A 24,599-nucleotide genomic window follows, 5' to 3' on the forward strand; every position below is an offset into this window, starting at 1 on the left:
AACTCCTGTGTTCCCATTTAGTTGCCATTCTTCTAGGTTTTAGAGTAATCACTTTCCTGTATTTTTTTTTGAGATGGAGTCTCACTCTGTCACCCAGGCTGGAGTGCAGTCATGGGATCTTGGCTCACTGCAACCTCTGCTTCATGGGTTCAAGAGATTCTCCTGCCTCAGCCTCCTGAGTAGCTGGGATTACAGGCACACACCACCAGGCCCACTAAATTTTTTTTTTTTTTTTTGTATTTTTAGTACAGATGGGGTTTCACCATGTCGGCCAAGCTGCACTGTGAGCCTGGGCTCCTAGTTTTTGATAGCTTCTTTGTTATATGATATATTGAACAATTCCTATCACAGGTCTGAAATCAGCTATTTCCTTAAAATGCCCTAGTTTCTTTTAGAGGGAAATAGTATTTCAGTTATAGTCTGAATGCTAAGGATCCTGAGTTAGTCATTGTTTCAGGCTTTTCAAGTAGACAGAGCTAGGATACTTAAATTTCTCTATAGACACACATATTAAAAGATACCTAATATATTCTACTTCAAGTCTTCAGAGGCTACAAAGCTTTTACTTAACAACTTCTCTATCACAACTGTAACTCCTTTTTTTCATACTGATTATCATGATTCTCAGGAATATAGGAGATAATAGAATATCCTGTATTTACTCATTCTGTATTATACTTATGACAGTACCAGAACTATATTTCTGAAATCACCATCAGTATGATAAAACATTAAAGCTTTTTTTGTTTATGTTCCCCCCCCCCTTTTAACAGTTGTACTCTATCTGCATTGTGAGAGCATATAGCCATTTTGTGTTCTGCTTTTTCCCTTAGTCTATTCTTAGTTCTATTAATATGTTTAATGTTTACCACCAGTGTTTTTGCTGAGGTCTCTCTAGGTGTTTTGGCTACCTGAAGCTAATACATTGTTAGATTCCTCAGGAAGAAATATTGTCTAAGTTCTTATATACTGATAAAAGTTTGTTCTTTTTATACTTGAAAGTCAGTTTTGCAGATATAAACTCTTTGGTTCACACTTCTTTTCCTTGAATTTCTTAAATACATTACTCCCTTTTCTTCTGGCATAAAGCAATGGCATCAAAGTTAGATGATAATCCAACTTTTTTTCTTCTTATAAGTCATGTGTTTGTTTTTGTTTTTGTTTTTGTTTTTTTGAGATAAGGTCTTACTCCGTCACCCTGACTGGAGTGCAGTGGCATGATTTTGGCTTATGGCAACCTCCACCTCCTGGGTTCAAGCAGTCCTCCCACCTCAGCCTCCTGAGAAGCTAGGACTACAGGTGTATGCTGCCACTTCCAGCTAATTTTTTTTTTTTTTTGTAGAGACAGAGTTTGGCCATGTTGCCCCAGGCTGGTCATAATCCAGGCTGAAGTGATCCACCGGCCTCAGCCTCCTAAAGTGCCAGGATTACAGGCGTGAGCCACTACACCCGGTCAATTTTTTTCTTTTTCATTAAAGTCTGGTAATAATAGTAGAATGTAACATTGTGTTGGTTGTTTTGGGTCAGTATTCTCAGGTACTTGACATTTTCTTTCCATTTGTAGTTTCAAATCTTTTTATAATTTCAGGAAAACTGTTTTAAACAGCTTTATTGAGATATATTTAATGTACAATAAGCTGCACATATATAGTATAAAATCGGATAAGTTTTGGCATACATAGACACCTATGAAAGCATCACCCCAATCAGGATTGTCAGTATATCCATCATCACCCCAGATTTTCTTGTTCTAGTTAGTACTCTCTGTCTCTAACCTCCATTCTCTCAGCAACCACTGATCTGCTTTCTATCACCACAGATGAGTTTTTATTTTCTAGAGTTTTGTATAAATGGAATGTTATGATATGTACTATTTTGTGGCTTGCTTTCAGTATAATTATTTTGGCATTTATCCATGTTGCACGTATTCTTTTTTATTGCTGAAGGGTATTCCACCCAATGGGTATACCACAGTTTGTGTGTCCGTTCACCTGCTGTTGGACATTTGAGTTGTTTCCAGTTTCTGGCTATCATAGATAAAGCTCTTATGAACATTTTTGTACAGTCTTTGTGTGGATATAATGCTTTCATTTCTCTTGGGTAAATTCTAGCAATGGCATGGGTGGGTCTTATGGTAAGTGCTTAACCTTTTAAGAAATAGCCAAAGTGATTGACGAAGTGGTTGTAGTAGTTTAAATTCCCGTCAGCAGTATACAAGAGTTCCAGTTCCTTCACATCCTCGGAAACACTTGGTATAGTCATTCTTAGCCATTCTAATATGTGGGTAGTAGTGTCACATTATGTGTTTTAATTTGCAGGTCCCTCCTGACTAACAGTGTTTAGCATCTTTTTATGTGCTTACTTGCTGCCATCTGTATGTCTCTTGTGAAATGTCTATTGAAATTTTTTGCCCATTTTCAAGTTCAGTTGTTTACTTCTTGTTGTTGTTAACTTCCTTACTGCGTTTTGAGAGTTCCTTTTATGTTCTGGATATGAACCTTTTCTGATTCCCAATTATTTTCTCAGAGTATGTGGTTTCTCTTTTCATTCTCAGAATGGTATCTTTTAAAGAGCAGACCTTATTTTTATGAAGCCCCATTTGTTCTTGAATAGATCATGCTTTTGGTGTCATATCATAGACATGTTTGCCTAACTCTGAGAGTGCAGATATCTACAGTTTTTCTGTTTTTCTAGACATTTTGTGATCTTAAGTTTTAGATTTATATCATTGATTTTAAGTTAATTTTTTTATATATGGTGTGAGACATAGCTGAAAGTCCTTTTTCATTGTTTCTTTCTTTCTTTTTTTTTTTTTTTTTTTTTTTTTTTTTTTTTTTTTTTGCATATGGCTATCGCATTGTTCTAGCATCATTTATTGAAAAAAACTACCATTTTTTCCTGCTGAGTTACTTCCATACCTTTGGTGAAACTTAGGTTTTCCTATTTGTATGAGTCTGTTTCTGGACTATTTTTTGTTTCATTAATCTGTTTGTCTTGATATCAGTGCTATATTGTCTTGATTACTGTAGCTTTCTAAGCCTTGAAATGATGTAGTATTAGTCCTTCAACTTCTTTTTTCTTTTTCATTCATTCATTCATTAATTTAGAGATAGGATCTTGCTGTTATCCAGCCTAGAGTGCAGTGGCACAATCATAGCTCATTGATTAAACTCCTGGGTTCAAGTTGTCTTCCCATCTCAGCCACCAGAGTAGCTGGGACTACAGGTTGATGCTACAGTGCCTGGCTAATCTTTTTTGTTTTTATTTTTTGTAGAGATGGGGTCTTGCTATGTTGCCCAGTCTGGTCTTGAACTCCTGGGCCTCAAACCATCCTCCTGCCTCAGCCTCCCAAAGTGCTGGGATTACAGGTGTGAGCCACCATGGCCAGCCTGTTCTTTTCAAAGTTGTTGTGGTTATTCTAAGTCTTGCAGCTTGTATGAATTTTAAAATCAGGCAAGATTCCTGAAATATAGTTTTTTAAACTGGTTCTGTTGTTTTAGTTTTCTTTTTCAATTACCACTGTTAGTGTATGTTTGGACTTCTTTGCCTATCTGTAATTTTCATATTTCTTCATTTCTTTTTAATTTTTAAAATTGTTTTTCTTTTCATCTCTGTTTCTCTTAAGGCATTATCTGTAGTCTTTATTCATTTTTCTTCTTCTTTAAACTTTATTTAGGAAATAACTAGTTTTTAAAAGTTACTAATTTCTAGATTCTATAAGCTCATTTCCAAGCTTTTCTTGTTTCTAATTATGTTGTTCTTTCATGTCTTAGAGTTTTCCATGTATTCTAGCTTGTTTTAAAATAGAGGTTATAGTTAATACCTGTTTTGGGAGCATGTCTTTCTAGTATGTTTTTCTTGTCTATAAAGATATTCTTTTTTAATATGAACTTTTACAGTTTAAAACTTATAAAATTTCATTGGTGCATAGATGTGCATATTTATGAGTTACATGGGATATTTTGATATAGGCATACAATATATAATAATCATATCAGGGTAAATGAGGTATCCATTGCCTTGAGCATTTATCCTTTGTGTTATAAATAATCCAATTATTCTTTTAGTTACTTAAAAGTTTACAATTATATTATTGAATATAGTCAACCCGTTGTGCTAGCAAATACTAGATCTTATTCTTTTTTTTTTTTTTTTTTTTTTTTAACCTTAAGACCATCCCCTCTTCCTCTCAGCTCACCTGTTACTCTTTCCAGCCTTTGGTAACCATCCTTCTACTCTCTGTCTCCATAAGTTCAATTGTTTTTATTTTTGGATCCCATAAATAAGTGTGAACATGTGATGTTTGTCTTTCTGTGCCTGGCTTATTTCACTTAACATAATGACTTACAGTTGCATCCATGTTGTTGCATATGACAGGATCTCATTCTGTTTTAATGGCTGGATAGTACTCCATTATATATATGTACCAGCTTTTCTTTATCCATTTTTTGACAGACATTTGGGTTGCTTCCAAATCTTGGCTTTTATGAATAATGCTGCAGTAAACATGAGAGTGCAGATATCTCTTTAATAGACTGATTTTCTACCAAAAATGTGAAAAATTAGCCTGGTGTGGTGGCACGTGCCTGTAATCTCAGCTACTTGGGAGGCTGAGGCAGGAGAATTGCTTGAACCCAGGAGACAGAGGTTGCAGTGAGCTGAGATCGTGCCATTGTACTGCAGCCTGGGCAACAGAGTGATACTAAAAAAAAAAAAATTGTTTGAGCTCCTTATATATTCTGTTATTAATCAGATGGGTAGTTTACAAATACTTTCTCCCATTCTGTGGGTTGTCTCTTTGTTGTTTCCTCTGCTGTGCAGAAGCTTTTTAACTCAATGTGATCCCACTTGTCCATTTTTGCTTTGGTTGCCTGTGCTTGTGGGATATTACTCAGGAAATCTTTGCTCAATCCAGTATCCTGGGGAGTTTCTCCACTTTTTTGTATAGTAGTTTCATAGTTTGAGGGCTTAGATTTAAGTCTGATTCATCTTTATTTGATTTTTGTAAATGGTGAGAGATAGGAGTCTAGTTCCATTCTGCATATGAATATCCAGTTTCCCAGCACCATTTATTGAAGAGACTTTTCTTTCCCCAATGTATGTTCTTGGCACCTTTGTCAATAATGAGTTCACTGTCACTGTGGGGATTTGTTTCTGGGTTTTATATTCTGTTCTACTGGTCTACATGTCGATTTTTATGGCAGTACTATGCTGTTTTCGTTAATATGGCTCTGTAATATAAGTCAGGTAATATGATGCCTCCAGTTTTGTTCTTTTTGCTCAGTTTAGCTTTGGCTGTTCGGGGTCTTTTGTGGTTCCATATAAGTTTTAGGATTATTTTGTCTATTTCTGTGAATACCAATTTGTCACTGGTATTTTGCTAGGCATTTGCATGAAATCTGTAGATTGCTTTGAGTAGTATGGATATATTAACAATATCAATTGTTTCAATCTATGAACATGGAATATCTTTTCATTTTTTGTGGCCTCTTCATTTTCTGTCATCAGTATTTTATCATTTTGATTGTAGAGATGTTTTACTTCTTTGGTTCAGTTAATTCCTAGGTGTTGAATTTTCTTAGTGGCTATTGTAAGTGGGATTACTGTTTTGATTTCTTTTTGAGATTGTTCAGTGTTGGTTTGTAGAAATGCTACTGATTTTCGTAAGCGGATTTTGTATCTTGCATCTTTACTGAATTTGTTTACCAGTTCAAGTAGCTTTTTGGTGGAGTCTGCGGGTTTTTCCACATATAAGATCATATCATCTGCAACACAAGGATAATTTGACTTTTTTATTTCAAATTTCGATGCCCTTTTTTCCTTTCTCATGGCTAATTGCTAGCCAGAGCAATTCCAGTACTTTATCATATCTAGCTAGAGCAATTCCAATCCTAGCTAGAGCAAGTCCAGTCCTTTTTCATCTCTGATTTTATTTGAATTTTTTCTTTATTTCTTCGTTAGTCTGGCTAAAGGTTTATCAATTTTTAACCTTGTTCTGTTCCAGATCTTAGAGAAAAGGCTTTTAGTTTTTCCCCATTCAGTATGATACTGCCTGTGGGTCTGTCATATATGGCTTTTATTATGTTGAGGTATGTTCCTTTTATATCCTGTTTTTTTAGGGTTTTTTAAAATCATGAAAGGATGTTGATTTTTCTTTCTGTTATACTTTAAGTTCTGGGGTACATGTGTGGATCATGCAGGTTTGTTACATAGGTATACACGTGCCATGGTGGTTTGCTGCACCCATCAACCCATCATCTATATTAGGTATTTATCCTAATGCTATCCCCGCTGCCCCTGACCCCAGCCTCCCACCTCCAAACAGGCCCCGGTGTGTGATGTTCCCCTCCTTCTGTCCATGTGTTCTCATTGTTCAACTCCAACTTACAAATGAGAACATGCGGTGTTCAGTTTTCTGTTCCTGTGTTAGTTTGCTGAGAATGATGGTTTCCAGCTTCATCCATGTCTCTGCAAATGACATGAACTCATCCTTTTTTATGGCTGCATAGCATTCCATGGTGTATATGTGCTACATTTTCTTTATCTGGTCTATCATTAATGGACATTTGGGTTGGTTCCAAGTCTTTGCTATTGTGAACAGTGCTGCAATAGACATACTTGTGCATCTGTCTTTATAGTAGAATGATTTATAATCCTTTGGGTATATGCCCAGTAATGGGATTGCTGGATCAAATGTTATTTCTAGTTCTCGATCCTTGAGGAATCACCACACTGCCTTCCACAATGGTTGAACTAATTTACACTCCCATCAACAGTGTAAAAGCGTTCCTGTTTCTCCACATCCTCTCCAGCGTCTGTTGTTTCCTGACTTTAACAGTCGCCATTCTAACTGGCACGAGATGGTGTCTCAATGTGGTTTTGATTTGCATTTCTCTAATGACCAGTGATGATGAGCTTTTTTCATGTGTTTGTTGGCTGTATAAATGTCTTCTTTTGAGAAATACCTGTTCGTGTCTTTCGTCCACTTTTTGATGGGGTCGTTTTTTACTTGTAAATTTGTTTTAAGTTCTTCATAGATTCTATATGTTAGCCCTTTGTCAGAAATAGAGTGCAAAAATTTTCTCCCATTCTGTAGGTTACCCGTTCACTCTGATGATAGTTTCTTTTGCTGTGCAGAAACTCTTTAGTTTAATTAGATCCCATTTGTCTATTTTGGCTTTTGTTGCCATTGCTTTTGGTGTTTTAGTCATGAAGTTTTCGCCTATGCCTATGTCGTGAATGGTATTGCCTAGGTTTTCTTCTAGGGTTTTTATGCTTTTAGGTTTTATGTTTAAGTCTTTAATCCATCTTGAGTTAATTTTTGTATAAGGTGTAAGGAAGTGATCCAGTTTCAGCTTTCTGCATATGACTAGCCAGTTTTCCCAACACCATTTATTAAATAGGGAATCCTTCCCCCATTGCTTGTTTTTGTCAGGTTTGTCAAAGTTCAGATGGTTGCAGGTGTGTGGTGTTATTCCTGAGGCTTCTGTTCTGTTCTGTTGGTCTATATATCTGTTTTGCTACCAGTACCATGCTGTTTTTGTTACTGTAGCCTTGTAGTATAATTTGAAGTCAGCTAGCGTGATGCCTCCAGCTTTGTTCTTTTTGCTTAGGAGTGTATTGGCTATGTGAGCTCTTTTTTGGTTCCATATGAAGTTTAAAGTAGTTTTTTCTAATTCTGTGAAGAAAGTCAGTGGTAGCTTCATGGATATAGCATTGCATCTATAAATTGCTTTGGGCAGTACGGCCATTTTCATGATACTGATTCTTCCTATCAATGAGCATGGAATGTTTTTTTCATGTGTTTGTGTCCTCCCTTATTTCCTTGAGCAGTGGTTTGTAGTTCTCCTTGAAGAGGTCCTTCACATCCCTTGTAAGTTGTATTCCTAGGTATTTAATTATCTTTGTAGCAGTTGTGAATGGGAGTTCACTCATGATTTGGCTCTCCATTTGCCCATTATTGGTGTATAGGAATGCTTGTGATTTTTGCACATTGATTTTGTATCCTGAGACTTTGCTGAAGTTGCTTATCAGCTTAAGGATATTTTGGGCTGAGACTGCAGGATATTTTAAGTATACAATATGTCATCTGCAGATAGAGACAATTTGACTTCCTCTTGTCCTAACTGAATACCCTTTATTTCTTTCTCTTGCCTGATTGTTCTGGCCAGAACTTCCAATACTATGTTCAATAGGAGTAGTGGAGAGAGGGCATCCTTGCCTTGTGCTGGTTTTCAAACGGAATGCTTCCAATTTTTGCCTGTGGGTTTATCATAAATAGCTCTTATTATTTGGAGATACATTCCATCAATACCTAGTCTCTTGAGGGTTTTTAGCATGAAGGACTGTTGAATTTTTTCGAAGGCCTTTTCTGCATCCATTGAGATAGTCATGTAGTTCTGTTTATGTGATGGATTATGCTATGTTTGTCATTGGTTCTGTTTATGTGATAGATTACATTTATTGATTTGCATATGTGGAACCAGCCTTGCATCCCAGGGATGAAGCCAACTTGATTGTGGTGGAGAAGCTTTTTGATGAGCTGCTGGATTAAGTATGCCAGTATGTTATTGAGGTGCACTGATGTTCATCAGGGATATTGGCCTGAAATTTTCTCTTTTTTTTTGTCATATCTCTGCCAGGTTTTGATATCATGATGATGCTGGCTTCATAAAATGAGTTAGGGAGGATTTCCCCTTTTTCTTTTCCTTAGAATAGTTTCAGAAGGATTCCCCCTTTTTCTGTTGCTTGGAACCAGCTCCTTTTTGTATCTCTGGTAGAATTTGGCTGTGAATCTGTCTGGTCCTGGACTTTTTTTGGTTGGTAGGCTGTTACTGCCTCAATTTCAGAACTTGTTACTGGTCTATTCAGGGATTCGACTTCTTCCTGGTTCAGTCTTGGGAGGGTTTATGGGTCCAGGAATTTATCCATTTCTTCTAGATTTTCTTGTTTATTTGCATAGAGGTGTTTATAGTATTCTCTGATGGTAGTTTGTATTTCTGTGGAATTGGCGGTGATATACCCTTTATCATTTTTTATCACATGTATTTGATTCTTCTCTCTGTTTTTCTTTATTAGTCTGGCTAGCAGTCTATCATCTATTTTTGTTTGTTTGTTTGTTTGTTTGTTTGTTTGTTTTGAGACGGAGTTTCGCCCTTGTTACCCAGGCTGGAGTGCAATGGCGCGATCTCGGCTCACTGCAACCTCCGCCTCCTGGGTTCAGGCAATTTTCCTGCCTCAGCCTCCGGAGTAGCTGGGATTACAGGCACGCGCCACCATGCTCAGCTAATTTTTTGCACCATTAGTAGAGACGGGGTTTCACCATGTTGACCAGGATGGTCTCGATCTCTTGACCTCGTGATCCACCCGCCTTGGCCTCCCAAAGTGCAGGGATTACAGGCTTGAGCCACCGCGCCGGGCCTATTTTGTTGATCTTTTCGAAAAACCAGCTCCTGGATTCATTGATTTTTTTTCGAAGGGTTTTTCATGTCTCTGTGTCCTTCAGTTCTGCTCTGATCTTAGTTATTTCTTGTCTTCTGCTGGCTTTTGCATTTGTTTACTCTTGTTTCTCTAGTACTTGTAATTGTGATGTTAGGGTGTCAATTTTAGATCTTTTCTGCTTTCTCTTGTGGGCATTTAGTGCTATAAATTTCCCTCTACACACTGCTTTAAATGTGTGCCAGAGATTCTGGTACATTGTGTCTTTGTTCTTATTGGTTTCAAAGAACACCTTTATTTCTGCCTTAATTTTGTTATTTACCCAGTAATCATTCAAGAGCAGGTTGTTCAGTTTCCATGTAGTTGTGCAGTTTTGTGTTGAGTTTCTTAATCCTGAGTTCTAATTTGATTGCACTGTGGTCTGAGAGACTGTTTGTTATGATTTCTGTTCTTTTGCATTTGCTAAGGAGTGTTTTACTTCCAATTATGTGGTCAGTTTTAGAATAAGAGCAATGTGGTGCTGAGAAGAATGTATATTCTGTTGATTTGGGCTGCAGAGTTCTGTAGATGTGTATTGGATCTACTCGGTCCAGAGCTGAATTCAAGTCCTGGATATCCTTGTTAATTTTCTGTCTTATTGATCTGTCTAATATTGACAGTGGGTATTAAAGTCTACTATTATTGTGTGGGAGTCTAAGTCTCTTTGTAGGTCTCTAAGAACTTGCTTTATGTATCTGGGTGCTCCTGTATTAGGTGCATATGTATTTAGGATAGTTAGCTCTTCTTATTGCATTGATCCTTTTACCATTACGTAATACCCTTCTTTGTCTCTTTTGATCTTTGTTGGTTTAAAGTGTGTTTTATCAGAGACTAGGATTGCAACCCCTGTTGTTTTTTTTTACTTTCCATTTGCATGGTAAATCTTCCTCCATTCCTTTATTTTGAGCTTATGTGTTTCTTTGCATGGGAGATGGGTCTCCTGAACATAGCACACCAATGGGTCTTGACTCTTTATCAAATTTGGCAGTCTGTACCTTCTAATTGGGGCATTTAGCCCATTTCCCTTTAAGGTTAATATTGTTATGTGTGAATTTGATCCTGTCATTATGATGCTAGCTGGTTATTTTGTCCATTCGTTGATGCAGTTTCTTCATACTGTCAATGGTCTTTACAATTTGTGTGGATAACTCCCCATATAGGCACCAAGGAATGAGAGCTAAGCAGAACCCTGTCACAGTTAGGGCTTGAGGAATATTTCACTTTATAGTGTTACTACTCAGCTATTTCCTTTTATATAATCCTTTATACAATCATATATTAGTTTATAATATTAGGGCTTGAAGAATCACTTTATATAATCATATAATAGTTATAATCATATAATAGTTGATAGTATGAGTGCCTAAAGAATATTTCCATACATATATATTATTATAACTTAGTTTATGATCAGAGGAATGCCTAGAGTGGATACAGTATAGAGCACGAATTAAGAAATAAGAGCTTATAATCGGAGGAATGCCTTGAGCAGCCATAGTGCAAGGCATGATTTAAGGGAAAACAGTTATACCAGGACAAGAACCCATGGCCCAGGCAGCAGCATTCAGTATCGTAAAGATACCCGCTGTATGGCAGGCTTGGGGCAAGAGCCACTCCTCCTGATAAAAGAGTTGTAGGACCTTGATCCAGTTCTTGTGGAAGGCTGCCCTCAGACCGGCAATCCACCTTAATGACTGTGAACTTTATCAGCTCTTGCTACTGTGCTATTCGAAAAGCATCTTCCCATAGAACTCATTGGAAGCTGCCAGAAGGTGGCAGTAACCTTTACAGCTCTGTCACTGCTATGTGACTTAAAGCATCCTCCTATAAATCTTCTTAGAAGTAGTTTGCCCATAGATAGAAGTATTGTACACTGCACCCTCTTCACTGCTCACGGCCCACCTTCAAGCCTCGGTGACCTAATGGGGTGGACTCCTTACTGCACGTGGCCCTTGCCTTCATGGCAACGGGCCCCTTGCTGCGCACTGTCCTCCTGGCCTAGGTGACCTAATGGGGTTGGACCCCATGTTTTATTGCTTACGACCCTATCACTATCCTTAAAGATGATTTCACTCACTGCCCTGCCCCCTAACCTATGCACAATAAATACTCATGCTTCTGGACATTCGAGGCCTCACCTGACTCCACTCATAGATGGCGTGGCTCCCCGAGCCCAGCTGCATTTTCTTTGTACTTCTGTGTCCTGTCTCTATTTCTCAGATCCTGCGCCTCAGCACAGCGTAAGGGGCACTCCACGACCCTGTGGGGCCATCAGCTCTACAATTTGGTATGTTTTTGCAATGGCTGGTACCAGTTGTTCCTTTGCATATTTAGTGCTTCCTTCAGGAACTCTTGTAAGGCAAGCCTGGTGATGACAAAATCTCTCAGCATTTGCTTGTCTGTAAAGGATTTTATTTCTCCTTCACTTATGAAGCTTAGTTTGGCTGGATATTAAATTCTAGATTGGAAATTCTTTAAGAATGTTGAATATTGGCCCCCATTCTCTTCTGGCTTATAGGGTTTCTGCCAAGATCTGCTGTTAGTCTGATGGGCTCCCCTTTGTGGGCAACCCCACCTTTCTCTCTGGCTGCCCTTAACATTTTTTCCTTCATTTCCACCTTGGTGAATCTGATGATTATATGTCTTGGGGTTGTTCTTCTCAAGGAGTATCTTTGTGATGTTCTCTGTATTTCCTAAATTTGAATGTTGGCCTGCCTCGCTAGGCTGGGGAAGTTCTCCTGGATAAATCCTGAAGAGTGTTTTTCAACTTGGTTCCATTCTCCCCATCACTTTCAGGTACACAAATCAGACGTAGATTTGGTCTTCTTTTTTTTCTTTTTTTTTTTTTGAGATGGAGTTTCGGTCTTGTTACACAGGCTGGAGTGCAATGGCGTGATCTCGGCTCACCGCAACCTCCGCCTCCTGGGTTCAAGCAGTTCTCCTGCCTCAGCCTCCTGAGTAGCGGGGACTACAGGCGTACGCCACCATGCCCAGCTAATTTTTGTATTTTTAGTAGAGACGGGGTTTCACCATGATGACCAGGATGGTCTCGATCTCTTGACCTTGTGATCCACCCACCTCAGTCTCCCAAAGTGCTGGGATTACAGGTGTGAGCCACCGCGCCTGGCCAGATTTGGTCTTTTCACATAGTCCCATATTTCTTGGAGGCTTTGTTCGTTTCCTTTCACTCTTTTTTCTGTAATCTTGTCTTCTCACTTTATTTCATTAAGTTGATCTTCGGTCTCTGATACTATTTCTTTCGCTTGATTGATTCAGCTATAGGTACTTCTATAAGCTTCACGAATTTCTTGTGCTGTGTTTTTCAGCTCCATCAGGTTATTTATGTTCTTCTCTAAGCTGGTTATTCTAGTTAGCAATATGTCTAACCGTTTTTCAGCATTCTTAGCTTCCTTGCATTGGGTTAGAACATGCTCCTTTAGCTTGGAGGGGTTTGTTATTACCCACCTTCTGAAGCCTACTTCTGTCAATTCATCAAACTCTTTCTCTATCCAGTTTTGTTCCCTTGCTGGCAAGGAGCTGTGATCCTTTGGAGGAGAAGAGGCATTCTGGTTTTTGGAATTTTCAGCCTTTTTGCACTGGTTTCTCCCCATCTTCATGGATTCATCTACCTTTGGTCTTTGATGTTGGTGACCTTTGGATGGGACCTCTGAGTGGACGATCTGTTTGTTGATGTTGATTAACTATTCCTTTCTGTTTGTTAGTTTTCCTTCTAACAATCAGGCCCCTCTGCTGCAGCTATGCTGGAGTTTGCCGGAAGTCCACTTCAGACCCTGTTTGCCTGGGTATCACCAGCAGAGGCTGCAGAACAGCAAAGATTGCTGTCTGTTCCTTCCTCTGGAAGCTTTGTGCCAGAGAGGCACCCGCCAGATGCCAGTCAGAGCTCTCCTATATGAGGTGTCTGTCGGCCCATACTGGGAGGTGTCTCCCAGTCAGAATACGCAGGGGTCAGGGACGCACTTGAGGAGGCAGTCTATACCTTATCTGAGCTCGAATGCTGTGCTGGGAGATCTGCTGCTCCCTTCAGAGCTATCAGGCAGGGATATTTAAGTCTGCTGAAACTGAACCCATAGGCACTTCTTCCCCCAGGTGCTCTGTCTAAGGGAGATAGGGTTTTATCTAAAAGCCCCTGACTGGGGCTGCTCCCTTTTTTCCCAAGATACCCTGTCCAGAGAGGAAGAATCTAGAGAAGTAGTCAGGCCGCAGTGGCCTTGCTGAGCTGCAGTGGGCATTGCCCAGTTTGAACTTCCCTGTGGCTTTGTTTACACTGTGAGGGTAAAACTGCCCACTCAAGCCTCAGCAATAGCGGATGCCCCTCCCCCCACCAAGCTTGAACGTCCCTGGTTAACCTCAGGCTGCTGTGCTGGCAGTGAGAATTTCAAGCCAATGGATCTTAGCTTGCTGGGCTCTATGGGGGTGGGACTTGCTGAGCCAGACCACTTGGCTCCCTGGCTTTAGCCTCCTTTCCAGAGGAGTGAACAGTTCTGTCTTGCTGGCATTCCAGGTGCCACTGGGATATGAAAAAAACTCCTGCCACTAGCTCGGTGTTTGCCCAAATAACTGCCCAGTTTTGTGTTTGAAACCCAGGGCGCTAGCAGCGTAGGCACTAGAGAGAATCTCCTGTTCTACTGGTTTTGAACACTGTCAGAAAAGTACAGTATCTGGGCTAGAATGCAGTGTTCTTCTCCATATAGTTTCTCACGGCCTCTTTTGGATAGGGGAGGGAAATCCACTGATCCCTTGCACTTCCCAGGTGAGGTGATGCCCCACCCTGCTTTGGCTTGCCCTCGGTGGGCTGCACCCACTGTCCAGCCAGTCCCAGTGAGATGAACCGGGTACCTCAGTTGGAAATGCAGAAATCACCTGCCTTCTGTGTTGATATTGTTGGGACCTGCAGACTGGACCTGTTCCTATTGGGCCATCTTGCCAGTGGACCTAGCCATTAGCTCTTCAAATGCTGCTTCTACTCGGTTTTTTCCTGTGTTCTTGGGTACCAGTTATGCATTATACTTCATCAGTGTATCCTCTTTTTGGAGGAGTATGTCTTCTGTATTTTTTCTGAATGTAGCATAGAGAACTGAAAGAATCATCTTCTAAAAGATAACAGTTTATTAATGTCACATGCTTTCACATTATACAGTTAAATATTTCCTTCATTCTGTGATGGAGAGTTGGCAGGACAGAGTGTATGTGTGTGTTGGGAGGGGGAGGTATGTGTGTAAAGTCCCAGAATGCTTTATTTCCAAAGGAGAACATTGTAAGATAGGGTTTATTCAAATAATTCTTAACAATCAGCTAAGTAAGAAGTCATAAAGTTTTGACACAGGAATGACTTGAATTGCCCTGCAAGAGTAGTGGATTCTTTTAAATATAATTTTCTTTAACTCCTATTGCACTTTTTGTCTTTTTTCATTTAGGCAACTCAAATTTTTTAATTGCCAATTTCTGTTCCTTTTGATTCTACAAAAGAAACTATGTTTCCAGTAGCCCCTAAACCCCAGGATTCCAGTCAACCGTCAGATAGATTTATGACTGAAAAACAGGTAAACTTAAAATATTTTAAGCCATTGCTTCTCAAAATATGTGCCAAAGAATGCTGCATCTACAAATGGAAAAATTTGACTTTAAAAGGGTTCTTTCCTCAATTAATTTTGGGAAATGCTAGGTTAAAGACTATTAAATGGTTTAATTACTCTAATACTTCACAATATTATCAGTTTCCAAAGGGAGGATTTAGCATACAACATTTCATACTATTTAACACTAGTTTGATGAACATTTCATTAGACTAGTGTTCTGTAGCATGTACTCTGGAAAATGCCATTCCCACTATTTTCAGAATTTACAATTACTTTATCTTAAAATGAAAGTGGTATCAGGGAATAATATGTTTAAGTTAATAATTCAAAATATGTGACTTTATTATGTATGGAGCATTTTTTTGTTTTGTTTTGAGACAAAGTCTCACTGCTGTCCAGGCTGGGGTGCAATGGTGCGATCTTGGCTCACTGCAACCTCCGCCTCCTAGGTCCAAGTGATTCTCCTGCCTCAGCCTCCTGAGTCTTGGACCACAGGTGCGTGTCACCACACCCGCCTAAATTTTTGTATTTTTATTAGAGACGGGGTTTCACTGTATTAGCCAGGATGGTCTCAATCTCCTGACCTCGTGATCCACCTGCCTTGGCCTCCCAAAGTGCTGGGATTACAGGTGTGAGCTACTGTGCCCGACCCAGAGCATTTTATTTTTATGAGTTACAGCAGATGTTCTGAGACACTGACAGAGCTTTTGACTCCTAAAACAAACATAAGTGATAATTTTAGTTATGTCTACCACATAGTTAAACTGTGATCAGAAAGCCTAAAACATAAATGAGGGAAAAGTTATGAGTGGTAGGAGATGTTAAAAAAAAAAAAAGGCTGGACACAATGGTGCACGGCTGTAATCCCAGCACTTTGGGAGGCCAGTGTGGGTGGATCATGAGGTCAAGAGATAGAGACCATCCTGGTCAACATGGTGAAACCCCGTCTCTACTAAAAATACAAAAAATTAGCTGGGCATGGTGGCGTGTGCCTGTAATCCCAGCTACAGGAGGCTGAGGCAGGAGAATTGCCTGAACCCAGGAGGCGGAGGTTGCAGTGAGCCAAGATCGTGCCATTGCACTCCAGCCTGGGTAACAAGAGCGAAACTCTGTCTCCAAAAAAAAAAAAAAAAAAGAGAGATAGAGACCATCCTGGCCAACACGGTGAAACCCCATCTCTATTAAAAATACAAAAATTAGCCGGGCCTGGTGGCATGTGCCTATAGTCCTACTTGGGAGTTTCAGGCAGGAGGATCCCTTGAACCCGGGTAGGGGGCAGAGGCTGCTGTGAGCTGAGATCACGACACTGCACTCCAGCCTGGCAACAGAGCAAGAATGTGTCTCAAAAAAGGAGGAAAAAATCAAGTTAAAAGAAAAGATTTGTTTGACTTTGAAAGTGCCTTTCAGGGTGATTCTATTAGAGTCATATATCCAGATGGGCAGGCTCCTTTTGACAAGGAGCTATCTGAAATATTGGCTCCAACTAGTCAGGTATGGTTTGATTTTTTTGTGACCCTAGTCACTATGAAAGTGATACTTATAAGTGACTCACCTTTTCTTTACTATTCAGTTGTTATAGCCTAGTTTATAGCTGTTTTTTTTTTTCCTAAGCAGGGCTTGGTGTGGTTTAATTAAATCAAAAACCTTAGATTTATTTGATTCACTGAAATTGCAGGGTGTTTTTTTGTTGTTGTTTGTTTGTTTTGTTCTTTGAGGCCTACATATGAGTGTTTTGTATAGTGCAATAATTTGTGCTTATTTATGTACTTCTAGTCTAATTTTGCTAGAAACAATAAATGTGTTGTTTTGATATTATGTATGCATAAACATTTATACTTAAAACTTTTGGAGAAAAATTTCTATTCTGAAAATGCAGGAAATTACATATGAGAGAATTTCTTCACTTTATATTTTAAAGTTGATCCTTTTTTCTCTCTTTGTAATTGTAGCAGGAAGAAGCAGAATGGGAAAGCATAAATGTGCTGTTGATGATGCATGGCTTAAAACCTTTGTCCCTAGTCAAAAGAACAGATCTCAAAGGTAATTAGATGCTATTCTTGCTGCTTAAGGTAAAATGTTTGTTTTTCTTTAAAAAATTTTTTATCTTAAATTTTTTTGCCTTTTATTTTTACTATCTGTATTATACTTTTTAAATGTAGATCTCATCATTTTTGATAAACAGTCATCACAAAGGATGAGACAGAATTTGAAACTGTTGGTGGAAGAAACATCACGTCAACAGAACATGATACAGGAGCTTATAGAAAGTAATCAGCATCTTAGGTAATAAAATGGAAAATGTTTCTTTTGAATTGTTTGTATGCATTCTAAAAATAACTGCCTTGAAAACAGTTTTGAAATTTAATTTCCAGTTTTGATTAAACTAAAAAATATTTCTGTAGGTAAAATTTTAATAGGTAAATCTTTTGGTAATAGCTTAGCATAAATACTTAATGGTACTGTACATTTCTTCTTTATTAGTTTCTGTTGCAGGTTGAGCATCTCAAATCTGAAAATGTAAAAGCCTCCAAAATTTGAAACTTTTTGAGCACCAACATGATGCTCAAAGGAAATACTTACTGGAGCAGTTTAGATTTTGGATATTCAGATTTGAGATGCTTGACTAGTAAGTGTGATGCAGTATTCCAAAATCCTAAAAAAAAATCTGAAATATGAATCACTTCTGGTTCCAAGCATTTTAGATAAAGAGAATGCAAAGAAACTTTAGAAAGTCAATATGTTGTTATATGAGTATGTTTGGTAATTTGATTTATTTTTAATACTAATGGAAGAAATTGTATGTCTCTTAACTTAGAAATGAACTTCAGCTAGAGCAAAGCCGAGCAGCCCATCAAGAACAACGAGCTGATGACTTGGAACAAATTATAGAGAGTGTGAAATCCAAAATTGGTGAATTGGAGGATGAATCACTAAATAGGGTTTGCCAGCAGCAGAATAAAATAAAAGATCTTCAAAAGGAGCAGAAAACTTTACAGGTACTGAGTGAGATATGAATTCTTAGATGACGGTTAGTACTAAAACAGCTAATTATGGTCCCAGGTAACTTCTGTGTTGCTTAATTCAGTGGTTCTCACGTTTTTTGGCCTATCACTGCTACCTTGAAATTCCCTTCACTTGGTTTCCAGAATATCCTCTTTGTTTCCCTCTGACCTCATTGATTATTCTGTAATTTCTTTTGCTGTTTTTTTCTCCTCTCCCTCACCTCTTAGTACTGGAATTCCCCAGTGGTCAGTCCTTAGATCTTTTCTGTTTCCTGTATACGCTGATTCCCTTGGTGATCTCAGTCTAATTTGGGATCTGAAATTTATATCTGTAGCACAGTCCTCTCCCCAGATTCCAGACTCAAATCCAGCTGCCTACTTTATATCTCTACTGGATATCTGATAGGCATCTCCAACGTTGTTTATTTACTTTTTTGAGCCAGCATCTGACTCTATCACCCAAGTTGGAGTGCAGTGGTGTAGTCACGGCCCAATGCAACCTCCACCTCCTGTGCTCAAGAGATTCTTCCGCCTCAACCTCTGGGGTAGCTGAGAGTACAGGCGCATTCCACCATACCTGGCTAATTTTTATATTTTTTATAGAGACAGGGTTTTGCCATGTTACCTAGGCTGGTCTCAAATTCCTGAGTTCAAGTGATCTGCCCTTCTTGGCCTCCCAAAGTGCTGGGATTACAGGCGTGGGCCACTGCACCTGGCTGGTGGCATCTACAACTTTTTATGTCTAAAACTTTTTTTTGTAGAAATGGCAACTTTATAACATTAAATAATTAACTCCCTAATTATAAAAACTATTAAAACTTGGGTGTTTATCGTGATGAAAGGAAATGAGTCTTTTGTGCTGGTAACTGTTTAGTTGTATGAGGTGTTTCTGATCTTTACTAACATATCATTATAAACATTAAGTCCTTATTTTAGTGGTTTTGCTGACACAACACTATATATACCTTTGGGAGCAGTATTCATCAGGCAGAATCGGGAAGTCCCCTCAGTGTATGCTGCCAGTGTTGGAAGGATCAAATGAGTTAGCATAAATTCCACGGAGTTTGAGAGAATCTACCAGAGATACTATGCCCTAGTATGAGGATGGAGGCATTTGGTGCACTACCCTCATTTATGCTGCCAGTTTGGGGAAGGCAGTACTAGAGCTGCTGGTATTGATGATAGTTTCAGAGAAGACATTGTTGGACAAACTCCTTTACCATTAGAATGTTGTATTTTTAGGTTGGCTTTGTTAACAAGGTTGTTTTCCTCATCAATAGTATATTTATAAAATCATGCAGTAGGCGGGGAGCCCTAGAACTCCCAAGAGAATATGCCCTTTGTCTTCAGCTACCAGAGTGGGTAGAGAGGCACCATCAGGTTGAGGGGTAGGGTTAGGTGTTTCTGAGCTCAGATTCTCCTTAGGTGGGGCTTGCTGTAGCTGCTGTGGGGAATGGGGGTATGGTTCCCAGGTCAATAGAGTTCTGTTCCCAGGAGGATTATGGCTGTTTCTGTGTGTCATGCAGATTATCAGGAAAGTTGGGGAAAGCCAGCAGTTACAGGCCTCACCCAGCTCCCATACAACCCAAAAGGCTGGTCTCACTCCATTGTGCCCGTGCCACCCCAACCCCTCCACCAAAAGCACCAAGTTTGTTTCCAGGCAGTGGGTGAGCAGCGCTGAGAACTTGCCCCAGGCTACCAGCCTCCCAGCTGAGAAAGCAAGCAGAGCTACCGTGGCTCCCCATTTGTCAAATCTGCACACTGGATTCATGCCCTTCCCCGAGTTTTGGCCAGGAAACTTCATGTCCAATTGGAGTTGTTAGAAACTTCAGCTGGAGTTTCCTTCTCTATGTGGTCTTTTACCAGCTTCTCTGGCAGCCCTTCCAAAGGACCCCTGTGAGACCAGTCAGAAATGGCTTCCCAGGGGACCCAGAGAGCCCACAGGGCTTTTCCCATTTCTTCCTCTACCCCTTTATTTTGCTGGGCTCTCTAATTTGACTCAGCTCCAGGTAAGGTCAAATCCTATCCCATGAACTAGACCTTCAAGTTCCCCAGTGAGGATGTGTATTTAGGGGTAGACAATCCCACCTTTCCCGCTTGCATAGCTTGGGCATTCATAATATTTGGGGTGTCTTCTAGGTCCTGCAGGAGCAATCCACTTCCTTCAGAGGTCTGTGGATTTTCTCAGCTTTCCTGGTGTATTCCTGCAGTAGTTCTGGAGCAAAAGTTCATGATGCGAGTTTCCACCCACTGCTCTGTTCATTGGAATGGGATCTGCAATCTAGTCCTGACTCCTATCTGCCATTTTCCCCTAGCATTTCCATGTTTTGTTTCTTTCAGCTGTAGTTCATGGTGTCTTGCTTCCTTATGTGCTTGCTTATCTGCATATGCAGGGAACAGTATTTTTTAAAGTATTAATGCAAATTATTCGAAGCCTAAGATTAAGGCATCTTATTCCAAAGAGCAAGCTGGGTCACAACCTGGCTTCCAATCTCCTGGATATAACCAAGGAACCTCAAGCCAAGATCTTACTTTAAGGAGTTGGAGAAATATTTATTTACATTTATTTATTTTTTGAGATGGAGTCTTGCTCTGTCTCCTAGGCTAGAGTGCAGTGGTACTATCTTGGCTCACTGCAACCTTTGCCTCCTGGGTTCAAGCAGTTCTCCTGTCCCAGCCTCCTGAGTAGCTGGGACTGCAGGTACCCACCACCACACCTGGCTAATTTTTGTATTTTTAGTAGAGACGGTGTTTCACCATATTGGCCAGGCAAATCTCGAGCTCCTGACCTTGTGATCTGCCTACCTCGGCCTCCCAAAGTGCTGGGATTACAGACATGAGCCACCGTGCCTGGCCAGAAATGATAGTTTATATATAGCATTTGACATAAGAAAATCAAAATCCTCTTTAGAGGAAGATGCCATGCATATACCATGATCTTAGACAGGAAACCCAAAGAAGTGAGTTTAGCTTTGGGGGCTACAGTTTCCTCCAAGGGTGTTTTGGGATTTCTGAAAACTGAGATGATTGTATTTTTTTTTCTTTATTGTGTTTATGTGGTGTATTACACTGATTGATTTTTGTATGTTGAGTCATCTTTGCATTCCAGGATAAATTCCACTTTGCTGTGGTATATAATCCTTTTACTATGTGTTGAATTTGGCCTGCTAATATTATGTTGAGGATTTTTGCTTTCATATTCATAATAGATATTGGTCTATAGTTCTTTTCTTTTTGTAGTATCTCTGGCTTGGTATTAGGATAATCTTGGCCTGGTACAATGAATTAAGAGGTATCCAACTGATTTTTTTTTTTAATAATTTTTTTTTTAATTGCATTTTAGGTTTTGGGGTACATGTGAAGAACATGCAAGATTGTTGCATAGGTACACACATGGCAGTATGGTTTTCTGCCTTCCGTCCCCTCACCTGTATCTGTCATTTCTCCCCATGCTATCTCTTCCCACCTACCCACCTGCCCGTCCCTCCCCCATTTCCCCCCAATGGACCCCGGTGTGTAGTGCTCCCCTCCCTGTGTCCATGTGTTCTCATTGTTCAACACCCGCCTATGAGTGAGAAGATGCGGTGTTTGATTTTTTGCTCTTGTGTCAGTTTGCTGAGAATGACGGTTTCCAGGTTCATCCATGTCCCTACAAAGGACGTGAACTCATCGTTTTTGATGGCTGCGTAATATTCCATGGTGTATATGTACCACATTTTCCCTATCCAGTCTATCATCGTTGGGCATTTGGGTTGGTTCCAGGTCTTTGCTATTGTAAACAGTGCTGCAGTGAACATTCGTGTGCACATGTCCTAATAGTAGAATGATTTATAATCCTTTGGATATATACTCAGTATAGGGATTGCTGGGTCAAATGGGATTTCTATTTTTAGGTCCTCGAGGAATCGCCACACTGTCTTTCACAATGGTTGAATTAATTTACATTCCCACCAACAGTGTAAAAGTGTTCCTGTTTCTCCACATCCTCTCCAGCATCTGTTGTTTCCAGATTTTTTAATGATCGCCATTCTAACTGGTGTGAGATGGTATCTCATTGTGGTTTTGATTTGCATTTCTGTAATGACCAGTGATGATGAGCATTTTCATATGTTTGTTGGCCTCCTGTATGTCTTCTTTTGTAAAGTATCTGTTCATATCCTTCGCCCATTTTTGAATGGGCTTGTTTGTTTTTTTCTTGTAGATCTGTTTTAGTTCTTTGTAGATTCTGGATATCAGCCCCTTGTCAGATGGGTAGACTGCAAAAATTTTTTCCCATTCTGTTGGTTGCCGATTCACTCTACTGACTGTTTCTTTTGCCGTGCAGAAGCTGTGGAGTTTGATTAGGTCCCATTTGTCTATTTTGGCTTTTGTTGCCATTGCTTTTGGCGTTTTGGTCATGAAGTCCTTGCCTATGCCTATGTCCTGAATGGTTTTGCCTAGATTTTCTTCTAGGGTTTTTATGGTGTTAGGTCTGATGTTTAAGTCTTTAATCCATCTGGAGTTAATTTTGGTGTAAGGTGTCAGGAAGGGGTCCTTTTTCTGCTTTCTGCACATGGCTAGCCAGTTTTCCCAACACCATTTATTAGACAGGGAATCCTTTCCCCATTGCTTCTTTTTGTCAGGTTTGTCGAAGATCAGATGGTTGTGGGTATGTTGTATTTCCTCTGAGGCCTCTGTTCTGTTCCATTGGTCTATATCTCTGTTTTGGTACCAGTACCATGCTGTTTTGATTACTGTAGCCTTGTAGTATAGTTTGAAGTCCGGTAGTGTGATGCCTCCCGCTTTGTTCTTTTTGCTTAGAATTGACTTGGCTATGTGGGCTCTCTTTTGGTTCCATGTGAAGTTTAAGGTGTTTTTCTCCAGTTCTGTGAAGAAGGTCATTGGTAGCTTGATGGGAATAGCATTGACTCTGTAAATTACTTTGGGCAGTATGGCCATTTTCACGATGTTGATTCTTCCTAACCATGAACATGGAATGTTTCTCCATCTGTTTGTGTCCTCTCTTATTTCGTTGAGCAATGGCTTGTAGTTCTCCTTGAAGAGGTCCTTTAGGTTCCTTGTTAGTTGTATTCCTAGGTACTTTATTCTCTTTGTAGCAATTGTGAATGGCAGTTCGTTCTTGATTTGGCTCTCTTTAAGTCTGTTACTGGTGTATAGGAATGCTTGTGATTTTTGCACCTTGATTTTGTATCCTGAGACTTTGCTGAAGTTGTTTATCAGTTTCAGGAGATTTTGGGCTGAGATGATGGGGTCTTCATGTCATCTGCAAATAGAGACAATTTGATTTCCTCCTTTCCAATTTGAATACCCTTTATTTCTTTTTCTTGCCTGATTGCTCTGGCTAGAACTTCCAGTACTATATTGAATAGGAGTGGTGAGAGAGGGCATCCTTGTCTAGTGCCAGATTTCAAAGGGAATGCTTCCAGTTTTTGCCCATTCAGTATGATATTGGCTGTTGGTTTGTCGTAAATGGCTTTTATTGTTTTGAGATACGTTCCATCAATACCTAGTTTTTTGAGGGTTTTTAGCATAAAGGGCTGTTGAATTTTGTCAAAGGCCTTCTCTGCATCAATCGAGATAATCATGTGGTTTTTGTCTTTGGTTCTGTTTATGTGGTGAATTACGTTTATGGACTTGCGTATGTTGAACCAGCCTTGCATCCCCGGGATGAATCCTACTTGATCATGGTGGATGAGCTTTTTGATATGCTGTTGCAATCGGTTTGCCAGTATTCTATTGAAGATTTTTGCATCTATGTTCATCATGGATATTGGCCTGAAATTTTCTTTTCTTGTTGAGTCTGTGCCGGGTTTTGGTATCAGGATGATGTTTGTCTCATAAAATGATTTGGGAAGGATTCCCTCTTTTTGGATTGTCTGGAATAGTTTCAGAAGGAATGGTATCAGCTCCTCTTTGTATGTTTGGTAGAATTCAGCTGTGAACCCATCTGGACCTGGGCTTTTTTTGGGTGGTAGGCTCTTTATTGCTGCCTCGACTTCAGACCATGTTATTGGTCTATTCAGGGTTTCGGCTTCTTCCGGGTTTAGGCTTGGGAGGATGCAGGTGTCCAGGAATTTATCCATTTCTTCCAGGTTTACTAGTTTATGTGCATAGAGTTGTTTGTAATAATCTCTGATGATGGTTTGGATTTCTGTGGAATCTGTGGTGATATCCCCTTTATCGTTTTTTATTGCATCAATTTGGTTATTCTCTCTTTTCTTTTTAATTAATCTGGCTAGTGGTTTATCTATTTTGTTGATCTTCCCGAAAAACCAGCTCCTGGATTTATTGATTTTTTGAGGAGTTTTTTGTGTCTCTATTTCCTTCAGTTCTGCTCTGATCTTAGTTATTTCCTGTCTTCTGCGAGGTTTTGGGTTTTTTTGATCTTGCTCCTCTAGCTCTTTCAATTTTGATGATAGGGTGTCAATTTTAGATCTCTCCTTTCTTCTCATGTGGGCACTCATTGCTATATATTTTCCTCTAGAGACTGCTTTAAATGTGTCCCAGAGATTCTGGTATGTTG

General features: G+C 39.6%; 1 protein-coding gene across 5 annotated transcripts in view; it reads left to right on the forward strand.

Moving 5' to 3' along the window:
- The window catches only part of CEP70 (centrosomal protein 70), a 75,445-nt gene that overhangs the window by 3,858 nt on the left and 46,988 nt on the right, over positions 1-24,599 (forward strand). For 2 of the 5 annotated variants that reach the window (XM_010341604.3, XM_010341605.3), the window contains 4 exons: positions 14,913-15,038; positions 17,024-17,114; positions 17,234-17,357; positions 17,890-18,070. In XM_010341604.3, coding sequence (XP_010339906.1) covers positions 14,970-15,038; positions 17,024-17,114; positions 17,234-17,357; positions 17,890-18,070 — 465 coding nt within the window. In that variant the 5' untranslated portion in view covers positions 14,913-14,969. Of the gene's footprint in view, positions 1-14,912; positions 15,039-17,023; positions 17,115-17,233; positions 17,358-17,889; positions 18,071-24,599 lie in introns of those variants that run through there. The other 3 variants (XM_003930971.3, XM_074405852.1, XM_010341606.2) reach the window with 3 other exon arrangements.

This window comes from Saimiri boliviensis, chromosome 9 (assembly GCF_048565385.1).
Source record: "Saimiri boliviensis isolate mSaiBol1 chromosome 9, mSaiBol1.pri, whole genome shotgun sequence".
Classification (NCBI taxonomy): Eukaryota; Metazoa; Chordata; class Mammalia; order Primates; family Cebidae; genus Saimiri; species Saimiri boliviensis.